Consider the following 19,568-nt stretch of genomic DNA (forward strand, 5'->3'; position numbering starts at 1 on the left):
TATATATATATATATATATATATATATATATATATATATATATATATATATGTAAAAACATGCCTTAAAATACAAACTTGTGGATTAATCTGGCGTGTTCAATTTTAGGAATCTACGGCTATGATTTCGTTTTATGATTTGGTGGGTTTTTAACTTTAATTCCTCACGTGGGGTGTGTTTTAACCTCTTTTTATTTTTGATGGGGGCAATTGGGGACTTTATAATTTATTCTCACTCCAAAGTTTAATATCACGCAGGGTCGTCCGTCTCTCTCCCATCTGTGTTCTCTCGCGAACTGAACTGCACATTGCTTCAATCTTCTTCAATCACGAAGCTCTGGGTTCGGAGTTGCGACTCTTCAACAATGCAGATGGTACCGCTCGGTGATCACTGTCGAGGCAAGTGGCGGGGACCACCATTACCATTTGTCATCCAATGTAGGATTTTTTAACCTTTTTATTGTTGTTCTTGTGTTGTTGTTGTTCCCGTTGATTTTTGATAGAATTGGGTGGTGTTTACTGGGACCAATTTACTAACTGGAATTAAACTTATGGGAACCAGTTTACCGTAATTCATTCAATTGTGAGTTTTTCAATAGGCAATTTGTAGTTACTGTGTGCATTGGTCTATGTAACTGTGTGCAGTGCTAGGTTTTTTTTTTGTGGGTTTTTTTTTCTTAAAATTTCGGTTTATGTATTTATTTATTGTTGTGATTTGTCTATTTGTTTGTGTGGATGGTGGGCTCTTGATTTTTAGTGTTTTCTGTGTTTTAAGATATTTTTATTCTTTTAGGTGATTCACACGCATACAGGTTATTTTGTTGTGTGCATTTGTCACTACCAATGTGTGCATAAACCTGATATTTGTGTGAGTTTGGCTTATTTGTATTTGTGGGTGACTCATATTTTCTTGCGTGTTGTTTGTTTGTATCTTTGTACTAGTGTATATTTGCTTCAGATGGGTTTGTCATAAGTGGTTTTTGTCATTGTTGGTACATTAGTTTATTACTTCCGGTTTTTTGTGTTGTAGGTTTGATAGTTTCCATGGTATTAGCATTTTGCAAAAATGGGTTTTTTGTGCTGTGTGTGTTAAATATTTTTGCTCATCCTTGGACTTTAGTAGTTTCTGTGTGCATTGTTGGGTAGCAGTGTGTGCAGTCCAATTGGTGCAATTTGCAGTTCATTTTTTGGGTTATTTTTGTTAGAGTTATATATGTGATCTCGTGCTGGGTATGGTAATGTGTTGTGCATAACTGTGTGCACTTTGGTCTGTAATGTTCAATATTGGTTTACCTTTTATTATTGGTTGTTTTCTGTGTTTTCTTGGGTTTGAATTGTCTGTGTGCATGGTGGGATTTGTGTGTGTGCACTCTTTCTAAATGCTGACGTGCACACACCACTATATGCTTTGTTGTTTTCCTATTTTGTTGTTGGTTAGTACATGGCTTTATGTTCTATTTGGGCAGACATATTTATGTGTTTTTTTACGATTTTGTTTTGCAGCTTTTCTTCCCATTTATTCGTCATGAGCACTGTACTATTTTCTACTTTGTGTGGATTTCCTCCATTGTCGTTATTAGAGTATAGACAACACCTCTGCTCCAACGACCAAGAAGTTGAAGTATGGGGAAACACTGGAGGGTTTGGTATTTTTTTAGCCATATGTCGCTTCTGTTATGTTCAGTTATGCCCTCTCCCTTCTTTTATTTTATTTTTTGGTTTTTTAATTCCCATTACTTTTGTGTGTGTAGAATGACATGCTTGCTGAATTTTTTAGACTTATTAGTCTTGCAAAGTCAGTATTTTCTGCTGCTTTGGATGCTAAACGAATGCAAATATCTTGGTGGGATTCGAAGAATAAGACTGATTGTGGGGTGTTTCTTATGCGTCACATGGAGACGTATGTTGGCCAAAAAGGTGTTTCAAAGTGGGGCTGTGGCCTTGTCAAAGGAGACACTAGTAAGCTGAACAAACTTAGGCTTCAGTACATGAAAGATCCAACGGTCTTTAAATTCAATGTGCATAGATAGAGGAATCTATGCCAGGCGTACCAGTCTATTCGTACTCCACTCTCTTTTATGTAATGTCTCAATTTCCACTATGTTCTTCTGGAGGTCCTCACGTCTAGTTGACTTAATTTTTGGTGTTAGCAATAATTGCCCATGTACATTTTGTTTTTGGTGTTTGGCAGCGATATTTATTTCGTAATGCTATTATATTTATTTCTGTATAGTAATATAATCTGCTTCATAACATTTCTTTGGTCTCCAGTATTCGTGTAACAATGTGCACAAATGTATGGTTCAACTATTTCATTTATTAGGTTTGCACCAGCTGTTACTCAGTCGTGCACACTAGCTTTAATTGTGTCTACCCGTGTGCACATCAGCACACAGTTGTATGCATTGTTTTCTTTACCCTTTTTGTCCAACTGCTTAGATTTCAAGGCTTGCACACATGTGTGTAGGTGTGTGCTTCCCCTCCGGCTATCCACACATTTCTAAATTTATCATGTCAAGAACAATGTTACTACTATTTGCTTCTATATCTTTAGCACAACTTTACAAATAATGTTTCGTTTGTAATGAGTTTTAATATAAACTTGTGGACTTATTACCATTGTAATCATGTGTGCACCTACTGTAATATTCAAATTAATCAATTAACAAATTAAATACCAAAGACTAGCTTGTATATGCAAAGTAATCAGTGTTGATTAATTACTGCACACACATAGGCATTAGCATGCACACACTCCTATTTGGCAGTACCTATCACACAACATTTTAAAATCCATTATCCTATTACAGACCATATTGGCAAGCTGTGTGCACATGCGGCTAGAGTTGTGTGCACAAGCCATGTAAGTGGGATTTCAAACTACCATGTGTGTGCTCTCGGGTGTGTGCATCCATACACCATATTCATACACATATTCATCTAGTTTTGACACTGTCTGCATGTCTTAACCAACAAAAGTAACAAATTAACAAATCAACCACAACTTGCGTATATGTTTATTAAACTTTGCATAATTGTTTTCTTTATATATTGTAAATACTATGGCGTTTTAATATGACAAGACAGTTTTTTTGTCTAGACAATTTCGGCTGTCATGCCCCGCGCCGCCGCATGTAGCGCACGCCCTTCCGTTCTTTCTCTTTCTCGTCGATGCTTTTTCTTTGTTGCTCTTGAGTCTCTTCCCTCGACCTTTGTTGTTTGCAACTTGGGTGCTTTAATGCTCGGTAGAATTCGACTCTTTCTTCTACTATAGCGAATTTTTTGCCAACATATGGTGTTTTATCATCAATGGCAGTAGACAACCATTGTTTAGTCTCGTCTTGTAATATTTCAATCTCACATTCGGCTTCTTCATCTCCAGATTGCACGGTCCCTAACAAATAACAATCACCATATTGTTATTGCAATAATATTACATGCAATGGATCATAATGGTTTCAATCAGTTTGGATTTTCCTACGTTAAAATAAACCCAAGCAACCAGGTTTACACATTATATGTTTGTGTCATGCACTACCGCATACTGTGCACGCTCAGACATGACTGTGTGCAAGGGCATTGCAATGCAACTTCTCCCCTGCTCAGGTCGTCCGATTGTTTACAACTTAGTTTCTCATTCTGTTCTAATCGATTTCATTCAATCCCGCTACCAGTACAAACATCATCGAGTGTTTATGTTAATTATACAACTTAAGTAGTAAGCACGGTTCATCAAAATTTGTATAACGAACTATTCATGGAAATTTGTATGCTGTTCATGTTATGGACGAATTACTAACCTGAGTTTGTCACCTCCATACTACTTGCAGTTTCATCCATGGTTTCTCGGCATGATGGTGTGTGCGGCTTCCCCGGTCTGCGTTGGCTTTGCATTCACAAGAATGAAGACTAATCCTACCATACTTACACTACCATAATTCTAGCGTGAATATTATTCCAAATATAATTTGATTTTAATTTGGGATTGGTTTCCCATAATTGCCCTTCTAGCTTATAATTCAAAATCCTTAATTAATGTAGTCAGCTTCATCTAATCCGTCCGTCTGCGCACATCCAATGGCCAAATCTTATCCACATGTTTGAATTTTAAGTGTGTTTGCACTTGAATGCAACCTTATATATATATATATATATATATATATATATATATATATATATATATATATCATAAAAAAGTCATCTTGTGTACATTAATCTATTATATAGATCATAAAAAAGTCACTAAATAAGCTACAAGATTAAAACCACGGCTCAACTATCTTGTCTAGCTTGCTCTTTGTTTATTACATCTGTTTTCATATATTTATATCGAAAACATGTATATTCATACATATATACATACAAGGCTATATATTGGGTGGGGGTGGGGTGAGTGGGGGCAGGTGCCCCCACTGCCCCCAGGGTGGTTCCGTCTCTGGTCGTGCCTAAAGGGTCAATACAAGATATTGTTTCTGCAACAATAAACTCTTCGTACTTGTGGGAATCATGTAAAATCCTGAGGTTAACAAAGAATCTTCGTCTTAATACAAGCAAAGAAGGAGCTGACATGCAAGATATTCAACAATTTGCTTCCTGGTTGGCTGAGATCGGAGATGGCATTTTGGGAGGCCCTAATGATGGTTATGCAAAAGTTAAAATTCCTACTGAAATGTTGTTGCCATCTACTAGGGACCACATAGCAACAATTGTTGATAGTATTTTCCCAATGTTCAAGGAGGGTGGTTGTCAACAAGAGTACATGGAAAGTCGGGCAATTTTGGCTCTAGCGCTAGATGTGGTCAATGCAGTCAATGAATATATGACAGATTTGCATGTTGCTGATAGCAGGACGTACCTAAGTTGCGACATGGTATGTAAGGCTGATTCAAATAATGGTATCCTCTATGATATGCACAATCCAGAATTCCTTAATGGCTTGAAAGCATCTGGCACACCTAACCATGCTTTAACTTTAAAGGTGGGATCTCCAGTCATGTTGGTGAGAAACATAGATCACTCAATGGGACTATGCAATGGCACAAGACTTATCATTACTAGGTTATCAGATCATGTTGTTGAAGTTAAAATTGTGACCGGTAACAATACTGGACAAATTGTCTTGATACCAAGGATGTCAATGACCCCCACTAATACAAGATTGCCGTTTAAAATTCTAGTGCTGGCATATGCAATGACCATTAACAAAAGTTAGGGCCAAATGTTAAAGCATGTTGGATTACTCCTAAGGAAACCACTCTTTGTTCATGGCCAACTATATGTTGTTGCTTCAAGGATTAGCAACCCTAAAGGGTTAATAATAAAGTTAGGGTCAAACGTTAAAGCATGTTGGATTACTCCTAAGGAAATCACTCTTTGTTCATGGCCAACTATATGTTGTTGCTTCAAGGATTAGCAACCCTAAAGGGTTAATAATTTTCTTTTAACGAGGTTTTCTCCTCGCCATGTGACCCTAGCCGGCAAAGAACCACAAGGAGGTAAATCAGCTTAGGTTACCCATAGCTGACCGGCTCAAACCCAAGGGTTTGAGGATCGAACCTCCAACCTCTCGGTTGTAGTTAGAGCACTCTTACCACTTGGGCTGTCCTTACGGACAAAGGGTTAATAATTTTAATACCCCATGATGGTGGAGAGAGTAGTAATTATACTACGAATGTTGTGTACATGAAGTTTTTAATAATTTGTAAATGTGTAAACTTAAAGAATACATTTTTTTAATAAGCTTTTTGCATCATTTATTCCATTGCAATTGATTTAAAAAAAAAAAAAACTATTACATAATAACATTAAATACAGTCGTGCATCGCACGGGTACAATACTAGTATATACTATAATATTATAATTTGGGATTGGGGCGGGGAATGCCGCCTCGGTTCCAGTCTTAGGCGGTGATTGGAAAACTCTCCCTAGGTTGCCCCTATTTTTTAAAAAATTTCTTACCGATCCAAGTTCAATTGTCATCCCTATGTATAAATTGTGTGTAAAATAACTATGGGCCCCACAAAATTTTTAATTTGTAAACTTAATATTAAATTACTCAAATCTACTATCTATCTAATTTAATAATAAGAGCCAATAAAGTTAGGTCTATAATGTATAGAAAAAAATATTCCTCAAATGATTAAATGAAATGAATGATTCAGATTGTTCAGGTCTTAATTTTTACTTGAGATTTTTAAATTTACCGTTAATTATATGATTAACTTCCCTTAAATACCCACACACTATTAATTTTTCCATTAAAAATTATATTCTCCGTTATTAGATTTATAATTCTCCGTTAATTCTCTGTTAAATGAACAAAATTTCAAACTCCCATTACAACTCAATTGTCTGGCTAAATTATTAAGATTTAAATAAAAAATCCTTTAAAACATGCTTAATTCCCTTGTATATTCCGAAAATCACATAAAAGAAACCTAATTCCATACACACTGATAAACCCAGTTAAAATCAAACTCAATCTCCCAACTTCATGTTGTACTCAAACACTCTTAAATCACCTATATATACAGCCAAAAATCCAACACTCCATTACAAGGCTGAAATAGAAGACCGAGGAAGAGCAATTTGGAGCTTGGCTTTTCAATCAGGTAAAATTTATATTCTCACGTTTTTCTTTATAAGAAAAATAAGAAAAAGACTTATAGCTGCAATGAATAAGGAACCTGGGAACAACACGAAAGGAAAATTGCTCGGTTCATTAGAGTGGTATTTTTATCGTCCGATGGAAATCAACCATTCCTAAAGATTAACGCTCCATTCAGGAACCATACTGGTGGTAGCTTTATATCGTCAATTGTTGCCGGAGATTGTCCATCACTTCACCATTTCTCACTGTATTTTCATAAATTGAAAGAGAAAGGCAAAAATGAATGTTCAGAACAATTGATTCAATTGATTAAATCTTTGCTTCATGGAGTGTATGGTTGCATGTCCACCACGTGGTTAATTGTGCACTACCCACAACAAACATATACATACCTATTTATATATATATTCAACCCATTGTGGGGAGTGAACAATTTGACAACATATATAATAATATGCACATATGTTGTGAACGTCACTTCAACATGCATGTATACGTACATATCAGGATATATATGTATATATAGAGGGGGCGTTCAAGTGATAACCAACTATTCAGGAGAGAACTGAGAATTAATCACAATGGCATTTTTATAAGTAATTGAGCTTTGAAGTGCAAATAAATTGTGATAAAAATGCAAGTAACAACAGTTTCATATAGTGCACTTAAGTGCAAGTAAAATATATTGAAAGTGCAAGCAAAATGTATTAAAAGTGTAACAAATAATGTACATTGTACATCAATATTAAGTGCAACCACCGTCATCATTAGTTACACCAAACATTATCATTAAGTGCACCAATGTGTAAGACATTATCATTAGGTGCACCAATGTTAAAAAGGTAAATTACTTGCACTATTAAGTGAAAATGATTGCACTTTTAATTGATTTTACTTGCATACTTGCACCAGTTATTTGCACTTTTAACACATGTTACTTGCATCAAAGTTCGAGTTATTTATGAAAATACCACCGCGCCTTCTTTTAATCCATTAAATCTGGATACGTGGACGACTACGATTACTTCTCAGTTTTTCTTTGCGCATTGGTTCTCACCTGAGCGCACCCATATATATATATATATATATATATATATATATATATATATATATGATGTATATATATATATATATGATGACATTCATGTGCGTACAGGCCGTCCAGGAGAAAACTGTGGACGAATCCCAACACGCCACGTGTCCAGGATGTAGTTGCACCTAACGTTATAACTAGGTGCACCCAAGTGCATGAATATTAACAAGGTAAATTACTTGCATTTGTATGTGAAAATATTTGCGAAAATAGGTGCATGAATATTAACAAGGTAAATTATTTGCACTTGTAAGTGAAAATAGGTGCGAAAATATGTGCACTTATATCACAATTACTTGCACCAAAGTTCCAGTTATTTACGAAAATGCCACCGCGTCGTTTTTTTAAAATTGCATCTGATTCGTTGATCTGGACATGTGGACGGTTTTGATGCGTTCTCATTTCTTTTTTGGGCGAAAATTCGCACCGGAGTGTATATATATATGGGTGTGTGTGTGTGTGTGCGCGCGCGCACGCATGCATGTACAGAACGTAGAGAACTTGTGCACATACCTACAGTAGTGTGCACGTAAAGTGCAAATAATGTGCCATTTTATGTGACAGTGTGAGCACTCATTAATAATAATTTATGCTTTGAATTTTAAAAATGTGATTTTATTTTAGTAATGATTATTACGATTCTAATTCTTGAATTTGATGTAGATTATATCGTTGACGCTTTCTGCCCCTCTGATTCATTTGTTGATCCTGATTGATCTCATTGGTGGCGGCGCCGGTCGTAACCCTCGTCACAGGCATTACAAGATTTATTATCTCTAATGGCTGACTTCTACCACCCAAAGTGTTGGTTTACTATAAAAAATGAAAACGTTCATTAAATAATCCCCTAAACTCCTAGTAGGAAAAGTAGTATATAGTGAGATGTTTGGGAGAAGGATATAGTAAGATGTGCTTAAATAGTTGAATTTGACCTAGGAATTGTTACGGGATGGAGAATATGTGGGGTATATTCTCCATCCACGCTCCCGAATACCTTTTTTATTCCATATCCCTAAAGAGAAAATAATTTCCCTCCTCATCGATCCTTGTCCCCACTAGGAACAGTCGGAGCCGATTATAGAAAAGTTTTAAAAATTAATTAAAATTAAGGTATTTTACAAAAATAAAAAAACATGGATTACCCTTCTTTTATGAATACCAACTTAAGAGACTAAAATAATAATGTTTTATATATATAGGGGTGAGGCGGGCCCATCTCATTAGAGAACTTGTGCACATACCTACAGTAGTGTGCACGTAGAGTGCAAATCATGTGCCATTGTATGTGATAGTGTGAGCACTCATTAACGAAAAAAACATGCTTACTGCATTCATTTTGTTTATGCACTGAAACAGACGAACATGTCCATTGCACAGCAGAATGCGAGCTTGAAACATCTTTGGGAAAAATATATGACTTTAATCCGGAATGTGACGAAACAATAAAGCCCCTACCGTGGCCAACATTTTGAAACAATAGACCACATAGTTGAGTTTTACAAACGGTATGCAACCCTTGTGGGTTTCGATGTTAAATGTAGCACAATGAGAAATAATAGAGATGGAGACGTTGGCTTGAAGTATTTGTAACGTTCCAAAGAAGGGTGCACAACGACCACACATGAAGGGTCAAGAGCACAAGCGATGAAAAAAATACTATATGATTTTTAAATCCAATTACATCTCGCCATGAATAAACAATTGCATGTTACTGGTTTCACGTATTCATATATGCTGAAAACAGAAATCATATATGGAAAAAAAGTCAAATGCAACAACGGCTAACAAAAAGATTACTCGTGCACACATTGACCAGTAAAAGGCACACAACATACACAAGAGTGCACACAACCCAGACACGGGCACAAAACAGACACAAGCGTGCACACAAGCTGGACCATACGTGAACACAACTAAAGGATAATGACACATAAGATATAAAGGAATGTATGTTAATGCACACTACATAAACACAAAAAGTGCACGAAAAAGGAACATCACCAAGTGCACACAACTTATAACACACTTGCACCTAAAATATATAACATGTGCACACGAAATACTGGTTAATGGCACACAACATCTCTATACATACATACATGCATGCATGCATACATACATACATACATATATATATAAACAAGTGTCATTTTCCCGCTAGTTTTAGACAAAAAAAAAATTATTTTGAAATTTGAAATCAATCAACATAAGATTACAATACTTAACAAATAAAGTCATTACTTAGAAAATTATATATTATACATGTTGTCATAAAAGAAATTAGAACTTTGTTTTTCCAAAAAAAAATATGTTTAATTTTTCAAGCTAATTTTCATTAAGTTATAGAAAGTTTGTTATGACTAAAGTTTATTTGCAATGAAAAAATGTAAACTAAAAAATGAAGTTCTAAAATAACTATAATGAACTAATTGTGGTATTATATTAGTTTCTTAAATAAACGCTCTTTGATTGTTAATTTAAAATAGTAAACATGTCACCCGAGTTGGAATAGTTTTTGTAATCCAAAATAAATTGTAATGGTATTATTAATAAATATTAATATCACAAAACAAATTGTAATAATCTTATTAATAAATATTAATATCAATATTAAATGTGAATGAATATTTGGCACACTAAATTTTATTCAACAATGTTGGTTAAGATATCTTATTTAACTATTTCAAATTAAATGTTACTTTTTTTTATTGTTTTTTTAAATATCTATAATAATGCTAATTTTGTGTACAATTATTAATCAACTGAAGATTTTTTAGTAAAGACTGAAATTAACATATTTACATCATTTGTTAAATATTATATACTTTGAAATCATTCATTAACTTTAAAGGTTGGGTCATCTGCGTTGTTAATGAGAAATATTGACCACACTCTTGGCATTTGTAATGGTACTCCGTTGGTTGAAACAAAATTAGCTGATCATGTTATAGAAATACGCATATTGGCAAGGAAAAATGCTGACACCAATGTACTAATAGCTAGAATGATTATCACTCCATCAAACCTAAGACTGTCGTTCAAGCTTAACAGAAGACAATATATTTCCATTGATGTTTTCCTATGAGATAACCATCAATAAATATCAAGGTTAAACACTATCGATTGTTGGCTTGCTATTATAGAAAGTAGCTTTTGTTCATTGCCAATTATATGTGGGTATGTGGTTGCATCAAGAGTGAATAATTTAGACGAGCTCAAAATCTTAATTTGAGGTGAACCCGAAAGATTTTGTATTTCTACTACTAATTTAGTTTACACAGAGATTTTTAATCATTTATAATTTATATTTTCAATAATAACATAGAACCAAACATTAAGTTTTGTTAGTAATTACACATGTTTTCATAAACTATATTATATTATTATTCTTTTTCTTTTTTATTTTTTTGAAATGAAAAAAGGGGAAAGCCTCAACCACGACAAAGCCTAGCTTAATTAACAAGAAAGAACACACCAGCAGCGCCTCTATCATTCACAAGATCCCCTAGAATATGAACTTAAGACCGTACAAACTCAATTCAGTCATAACTGTGGTTGATCACTACTGTTGCTAAAGCATTAGTTGCCACATTATCCTCCCTTGGGCAGTAAGAGATACGCACCATCCAATTCTCTTTCTTTTATTATAAATGTTATAATAATACTTTAGAGTTAATTTCATTTTTGGTCCTAGATTTATATGTGGTAGTCCAGTTTTAGTCCCTTTTTATTAAAATATCCATATTTGGTCGTAGTATTATTGTGACATGACCATTTTTGGTCCTCTATCAACAAAACAGTTGTAATGGCGTTAAATACAAAGGCATTTCGGTCTTTAATTAAAGATTTTTTCAAAAAAATAAACATAAAAATATAGCGGGATCAACTTAATTTGTATAAAAATGATCAAAAAATCATTGTATTTAACGACATTTCAACAATTTTGTTGATGGAGGACAAAAAATGGTCATGCTACAATAATACTATGACCAAATGTGAATGTTTTTATAAAAAAGGATTAAAAGTGGAATGCCACCTATAAATCTAGGACCAAAAATGGAATTAACTCTAATACTTTATATTTAATTATATAAGTTTAGACTGTGCATCGCAAGGGACAATATCTAGTAAGAATAAAGCAAGCTGCAATACAAGTGGTACACAAAGGAATCGAAAGAAAATATATGGTGGATGCATGTGCATAGTAACAATAGTGGAAAAGATAACGGAAGTTATAACGGTAGGGGTATATTTGTCCAAAATATTATATAGTACAACTTTTATAGCATAATGTACAAAAAAACTTAACGAAAAAAAACAGACATAAATGAAGGGTAAAACCTTCATTCACATTTATTATGTTTTTAGATATATATATATATATATATATATATATATATATATATATATATATATATATATATATATATATATCCTACAATTCAATCCATCAAACAAACTAAAAAAAAATAATCAATTTATAACATTTATAAAATGATAAAATGACATCCAAAAATCATAATTAAAGAAATCCATACTAGTTTTAAAATAAAATTGAACACAATAAAAATTCAAATTTTAGATTGTTGAACATTAGTAATTGGTGTAAGATCTTGGTCTAATGTAGTAAATTCATCCTTAGTCATGTTTATGATATCTTTTGTAATCTCATTCATGACAATGGTTCTTACCTAAATGACAATGATTCTTAGCGGGTTATAAATAGGTTTGTGTAAACAGGTTCGTGTAAACAGATTAACACGATAATATTAACGGGTTCTTAATAGGTTTAACGGGTTGACCAGTTAAGACACGAAACATAACGGGTCAACCTTTTGACAATCCGGGACACATTAAGACTAAACACTAACCCGTTATTTTCGTGTTCGGGTTCATGTGGTGTCCATAATTGCCAGATCTAATCATTAGCGTTGATTGGTAGCCTTCTCCAGCGAAGGAGAAGGCAACCAAACAAGTTGCCTTCTCTAGTCGTCAGAAAAGGCAACCGTTTCGCCGGTATTTTTTGCTGGAAAATCACCGGAGGTTCGTTGAAATCTTAGTTACTTGTAATTACAAGTCACCAACCGATTTTTGGGTATATCTGCTTTAAAGTAATATGTTTAAGGGCTTAATTGTAATTTTTGCAAGTTTAAGTGCCTAATTAACTTTTTGAGTAATGTTCAAATGTTTATTTGATATTTTTATATTTTTAAAAGATAAATTATGAACATTTAATATTTAAATTATGAATATTCAAATTCGGGTCCACTTCCACCTTACAAGATGGACCTGATCCATGGAATAATTTGCCCTGCATGGCTCCATATTAGCTAAAAAACCTTCAAATATCCAAAAATAATCCCCAACAGAGTAAAACAGCCTCGAGCTCATCACCATCCATATGAAAATCACATAATCTAACGGTGCAAATTGAATGTTCGTGCCCCACCTTACATGTACGGCTCCTACAGTCCTACTCTCCAAAACCTAGTTGAACACAAAATTCCTCTCAACCTTCTTCCTCCGAGCAAGGCAGAAGAGCCCTAATTTCAAAATCAAAACTTTTCCAAAGCACTGTAATTCTCCTCCTGTCCTCTCCTCCCAATCGCCACCTGAACGATCAATTCTCTTAACCATGAGAGGAACGAAACGTCTCGCGGCATCCGATACGAACCTGTTCTCCAGCGATTCGGTGAGTTTGGGTTGTCAATTACTCTTTGTTTTTGTTTCTGCATCTGTCGTGTTCTGTATGGATAGTTATGTGCTCTTTTTGAGTTATTAATTCTGTGGTGTTTATGTGTGTGTGTGTTTCTATATACGGGGGAGAGGGAGAGGCTCGAGAGAGACTGTTTGAAATGCAATGTGATGTGCATCTACTATACAAAGAGCTTGAAACGGAACATACTTTGGTGGCTTAGGAGCTAGAGTGAAGCTTCTAATATCGAATCATAGTAGCTGTTTCATAATGCATATGTAATCATTATATTAGAAATTTATAGATTAAAAATCTACTTCTTAATTGTTTGGAAAGGATTACGGCTCTGCAATTTGAATGATTTTAGCTAGAATCGAGCTTTTAATAGGAAAATTTGAGTTTTTGAATGAATGTTTAATGACTACGATTTATTATTGTAACAATGGTTGTTTATGTGTGTCTTGGATGATCTCAGTTCTCATCATTTAAGATGTTTTAAGTAGAGCACAATTCTCAATTTCAATGTTTTAGTGTTTGAAGTGTGTGCATAATGAATAATTGCAATTCCATAAAACCATCGTATTATGCAACGGTTGAGTTTTATGTATAAATTTCGTGGGTGATAACCCAATTTGGAGGGTTTTAGCTATAACAGAGTTCATGGTCCTGGCAGTCTAGTTTTAATTTTGTATGTATTGATGAATAGACTTGTGTAAAATGAATTATGTGTGCCTATTTATCAATATTTTTTTTTCTCCATTTTTTATAACTGATCTTATTTGTAGTTATGCATGCCTGTTGTTTTATTTTTCTTATTATCAATTATTGTGCAGAATCAAATTAAGAGAGTTGTGGGAGGGTCACCTTTTGAAGCTCGACAAGCAGAAACATCTGATCAACTGTCAGTGACAGCTCCACAGTTGGATATGCAACGGGCTGGATCATCTAGACAGCATGTGAGAGCTCTCAATACCCAGTTTGCAAGGTCTATTAAAATTCTATTACAACTATGTCATCTGGTTACATCAATTACTTATTTTCTAGAGCAGTATTTTCTAATTTAATTTATCTGATAGGATGTGTTATTTTTGAGTCAGCAGGAACATAAGTGGGGAAGCAATTAGTATAATTTCCCCTTACATGGGCATACTTCATTCTACTGGGAAAACAATCTTCCTCCATCTCATTTTTTTTCCTCAAAATAGCTTCTCTTATATTTTCTATAATTAGTCTAAGAAATCTGGAGTTCAGAATCAAATTTCATAGCTGCAGTGAAGCTAGATATTCTTTCCCTTGAGTAACCAGTCCACAATGATATTTATCACTGATAACTCATTTTGTTGATTATGTGCAGTTGGGTGCAAACACAATTGCAGAACCACCCTGATGAACTTTGGGAGGATGGAGTCCAAGACTATTTAAGCCATGCTTCATCCATCATGGTAATTTTGTGCATGCTTTATATTGTTTTCGTGTATTACTGTTAGTATGGAGTTGTGCTTCACATTTAGTATGGAGTTTATTACCGAAATGGTGGGGGTGGGGGTGGGGGTTGCATTTGATGATATTAATTCTTTTGATACCTTGGTTGGGTGGGGGTTGCATTTGATGATTTCCTAGGGTATTTCATCTCTTCTCTTTTCCTAATCCTGTATGTTGACTAAATGCAGTAGGTTTCTATAATTTGAATCATCTAGTTTTTGTGGATCATTATTATTAGTCTATCATTATTTTATAATGTTAGAAATCCCATAGCTATAAAGTATGCCTTCTCAATGTGACATATAAATGTTATTGGAGTGTTTCTTAATGCACAAGCATTGATTTTCAGCCAAGATCTTCTAATTGCAGGAGAAATTTAGTGACGTTGTGAACTGGTTAAAAGCAAATGCTACCAAAGGACAGGGTATAACTTCACTAGAATTTCAGACTACTCAAAAGACAGTTGGATCTGAAAATAAAGAAAACAATGTCAAATTATCTATGGAGAAATCTGTTTTTCCTATGGCTAGTTCTTCTTCAAGCTTTGTGTCTTCCTGGAATTCTGGTCCACTCTTTAATAACAAAGCTCCATTCTCATTTGGTGGGTATTTTTCTTGAACCTTGATTATTGTTCCAGAGTATGAAAAATTTGAAGGCTTACTTGTTAAGTTTGAATATCTTAACATAAAATGTAAAATTTTCATTTTCAGAGTGTTACTTCACTATTCTAATACAGACATATACATTTTAGTGGTATAAGAAATCTGTACTAGTTATGTTCCTGTCGCTTCATGCATCTGTTGCAATTTTAACAATCCCTAGCCATACTTGTCCTTTAATGCTGTTTTATCCCTTGTTTTGGTAAACTTACTGAAATATAATAAAAAAATTGATGCAGCTTTGGAAGAGTTTAGAAGAAAAATTCATACATATTTGCCATATTGATGTTTGGTTTGATATGGAGGAGTTGAGTACATAACAAATGACTAGATAGTTGAAAAATAAGACCCAACATTCATTTCTTAAACTCCTGGTTATGTTTTGCATTGGCACATTGCTCCCTCGTTTTTCTTAAAAAAAAAAGAGGCACGATTGCTGAAGTGCTTTGTGTAGTACCACTTAAAATGCATGCATGTGTGTGTATCACCGTGAATTTTACTCTTCTTTTGTCTGACTGCATAAGCTGAATCAGTTATGTTACATCTATTTTGCACACAGCTTCTGGTATAAGAGTTGTTTACAAATAACAAGAACTGCTTTGTTTACTCATCTGCAGCTTATAGACTGGAAATAGGATTAGGGGTATAATATATGATTGCCATCAGAATAAATATCAGTTGTGATTGTTTTATACTTATTATGCCCTTCTCTTCCAGGACTTCAGACTTCCATTCCTCAAATTCAAACTACACTTCCTATGAACAATGACACTTCAAATGATGCTGATGCTGGTAAGAGATGGAAGTTGTTTTTAGTTTCTATCAAAGTTCACTGTCATTTCATTTGAGCTGTCTTTGATTACATATTTGCATGTTATACTTTTCATGTGAAACCATCATAGGTGCTCATTGTTCTGCATTAACGTGTTTGGCTTGAATGCCATGTTTTGTTCCTTCTTGCCTGGTGGGGATTAATTTTGTTTCTATTGTAGAAGATGATGAGAAGCAGCCTAGCAGTCCATCTGTGAAAAAGACTGAAGAAAAGGGAATTTCTGTAGTCCATGAAGTGAAATGCAAACTATATGTCAAGGTAATCTTTGTGCAAACATTTATATGATTCTTTTTTGTTGGAGAAAATTGCTCATGATGCATTTATAGATATAGATATGGACATCACTGTTTTTTAGTCACACAACATACATGGACGCAATAGAAAGTGATATGACAAGAAGTCAAGAATATATTGTCTTGCATGCGTTGTTGTTAAGGCGTTGCCTAGGCGTCCGGTCGGTGGAGACCGGTCACCTAACGAGCTCACCTTGCCTTACAAAAAAAACCCCTACTAACACGTAGCTGAGAGCCTGAGACGCTGGCTCCCCTCCTCCCAACCTCGCCTTAGTGGTCGTTTACATTGTTTTATGACAGGTTATGGCTGAGAATGAACATAACCCCAATTATGATCCATCAACGGATCCTAAAAGGAAGGCTAAATCTAAAGACCCATGCTGGAAATGCTAAATTATGAATTGATTATATATATATATATATCCTCATTGCCTAGGCGGTTGGTGGCACCTTGCCTTGAAAGTCCGCCTTAACAATATTGCTTGCATGCATTAAGTTTTTAGAAGACTATATTTTATATGTTTAAGTCATCAACAATGAACTTGTGGGATTGAAACACTTTAAAATATGAAGCATGCTGTTATGTTCTCCAGTCACGGGCAAAAATACACAAAGGAAAAGAACAAAGAATAGAAAAGGAAAAGAAAACATCAGGTTTGCTTGAGACCCAGAACTCCCCTAGTCCCTTCTTTGGGATTAAATTTCTGATTGTCCATTCGTCCAAATAAGACTCCCTTTTATAAAGCTGATTACAAGGATTCCTAAACTAAGAAATTTTTTTTATTTGGTAGTTTACAAATAGCAAAATTGGCTAAACTAATTTTAAGACTAAGATTGATAAACTAAATAATTATTTAGTAGCTTCTATTTTTTTTTTTTTTTTGAAAATAATTATTTATTTAGTAGCTTCTAAATAACTAGATTAAGTAATAAGCTAAAAATAACTATTTAGTACTTTCTTAATATCTAAACTATGTAGTGTAATTTTAATAAAATAAGACTTCTTTGATCATAACAACTTCCTAAATAATTATGGCCCCAACATATATCATGTGCTGCATATCTTGATTCTATGGCTGACCCTTGTCAAGTTTTTACATTTTGTATTGTCTAATTTATACACATGGGATGGATAGATATTTTAATTCATTGGCTCTGCCAGATTGACCATTGCCACTAAACGGGCTTTCTTCTATTTGCTCTCTATTTTTTTGTCCAGTCTACTGATCCAACAGAGAAAGATGCATGGAAGGATAGAGGCACAGGTCAGCTCTCTATTAAGTGCAAAGAAGGTGTTAGCAAGGGTACCCGAGAATCCAAACCAACCATTCTCATACGCAATGATGTATGCCTCTGTTCATGTATTTAAGCCTTCAGTTAAATAGTGTTTGTTGTAGCATTATTGCAATTTTTGAGCAGTTATGTGACGTTGTGAACATTTTGCAATGTTCATCAGTTCATTTTGAGCAGTCTATCTTTGGTTTTTCTTTTTCTTGCAGGTTGGTAAAGTGCTACTCAATGCACTACTATATCCAGGCATTAAAACAAATATGCAGAAGAATTCCATTGTCACAATATTCCATATAGCGGTAATACATCTCTAATCTAGACAAAAAGATAGACCTCTTTCTTTATGTCAAATATTTGTCAGCGGTTGTCAGTACCACAACAACTATTCTGTGCTTGGGATTCTATGTTAGTTTCAGTAATTTGCTGCATGATATTTTGCGGTCCACTTATTTCTAAGGTAGGAAGGATTGCAGAACAGAAGAGTTGGGGTTGCCTGTTTGATAAAAACTGAAAACAAATTTTGAACACTAGATGTTTTCCGTCTTTTATTACTATGGCCACAAAAGTTGCTAAAGTTAGAATTCTATCACTTGAATTCAATAACTGATATTAATCACTTCATTAAATATGCATATTAACTATGTGCATATAATTAATGTTGCCATTATGAACATTTTGCAATGTTCATCAGTTCATGACAAAGTCTGTATAACGTAAACTTTTATCCTAGGTGCATTTATGACTTGCATATTCTTGATTCTTTTTTCCTGTGCACTTATATTATTGGTGACACGATATGATGTGTAGGATGGAGAGAATAATGATAACGTGGTTGCACGGACCTGCTTGATAAGATTGAAATCCATGGAGGATCGAGATAAACTTGCGGAAGTCATTGAGGAGCATGCTCCCACTGCCTGAAAATCCAAATTCTGGTAGTATCGATTTTGTTGTATTACTACACTTATAACTCCAGGAGAAAAGCTGAGTGGAAAAAAACAATCATGCTTCCAAATGAAAATTTCCTGTGGATTCATAGTTATTGTGTCAGTTCAAAATCTGTTGCTAATTCATTTAGGATCTGTTGCAGTTGTATCAATAGGCTTACAGTGTATTATTATATTGGAGAAATAGTGTTCTCTAAATGGGAAAGTGCTTTATTGTTGTTTTATTTGCCGCATTTAGGGTGTGTTTGGAAAGTAGGAAAATGACTTCTGGAAAATGTTTTTTGGAAAATGAGTTCATTTCCAGTGTTTAGTTGCATTTGGAAAATTGTCTTTGTGTGTTTGGTTCATTTTTCGGAAAATGAGTAGAAATATATAATTATATATTTTATTTAAAATATAAAAATATAAACTAACACTATTTTTAATTTATATAAAACAAAAAAAAAATACCCCCCCCCCCCTTTCCCGCGGAACTTTGGTTTTCGTCGGAAACGATGCGGAAACCAGAGCAGGCGAGAAACCAGAGGCATTGTGGTTTCCGGAGGAAACCATGTTATGGTTTCCGTCGGAATTCCTTGGGCGGTGAAGGCGGAAAATGACTTCCGCCCAAATTTGGCGGAAGTCATTTTCCGCCATTTGGGCCTTGTTTTCCCCAGTCAATGGAAAT

The 19,568-nt window shown here is 34.3% G+C and overlaps 2 protein-coding genes across 3 annotated transcripts; both read left to right on the forward strand.

The window, feature by feature from the left end:
• The first annotated feature begins 4,566 nt into the window (after positions 1-4,566).
• Positions 4,567-5,211, forward strand: LOC116001108. The gene has a single exon (XM_031241006.1). The coding sequence runs from the start codon at positions 4,567-4,569 to the stop codon at positions 5,209-5,211; it is 645 nt and encodes a 214-aa protein (XP_031096866.1).
• A 7,977-nt stretch (positions 5,212-13,188) lies between these two features.
• LOC116001045 lies at positions 13,189-19,125 on the forward strand. Of its 2 annotated transcripts, none has more exons than XM_031240951.1 (9): positions 13,189-13,395; positions 14,232-14,383; positions 14,753-14,840; positions 15,250-15,481; positions 16,257-16,331; positions 16,535-16,629; positions 17,884-18,009; positions 18,164-18,253; positions 18,762-19,125. In XM_031240951.1, the coding sequence occupies exons 1-9, from the start codon at positions 13,339-13,341 to the stop codon at positions 18,873-18,875; spliced, it is 1,029 nt and encodes a 342-aa protein (XP_031096811.1). In that variant the 5' UTR covers positions 13,189-13,338; the 3' UTR covers positions 18,876-19,125. The 2 variants fall into 2 exon arrangements, with proteins under 2 accessions (XP_031096811.1, XP_031096810.1); XM_031240950.1 differs by having other exon boundaries at positions 13,190-13,395; positions 16,532-16,629.
• Positions 19,126-19,568: the final 443 nt, after the last annotated feature.

Source organism: Ipomoea triloba, chromosome 13, assembly GCF_003576645.1.
Source record: "Ipomoea triloba cultivar NCNSP0323 chromosome 13, ASM357664v1".
In the NCBI taxonomy this organism is placed as follows: domain Eukaryota; kingdom Viridiplantae; phylum Streptophyta; class Magnoliopsida; order Solanales; family Convolvulaceae; genus Ipomoea; species Ipomoea triloba.

Coding starts and splice junctions, on each gene's coding strand:
- LOC116001108 (XM_031241006.1), top strand. CDS start 4,567: ATGCAAGATATTCAACAATTTGCTTCCTGGTTGGCTGAGATCGGAGAT.
- LOC116001045 (XM_031240950.1), top strand. CDS start 13,339: ATGAGAGGAACGAAACGTCTCGCGGCATCCGATACGAACCTGTTCTCC. Junction 15,482..16,256: donor CAAAGCTCCATTCTCATTTG/GTGGGTATTTTT, acceptor CTTCTCTTCCAG/GACTTCAGACTTCCATTCCT. Junction 16,332..16,531: donor TTCAAATGATGCTGATGCTG/GTAAGAGATGGA, acceptor TTTCTATTGTAG/AAGATGATGAGAAGCAGCCT.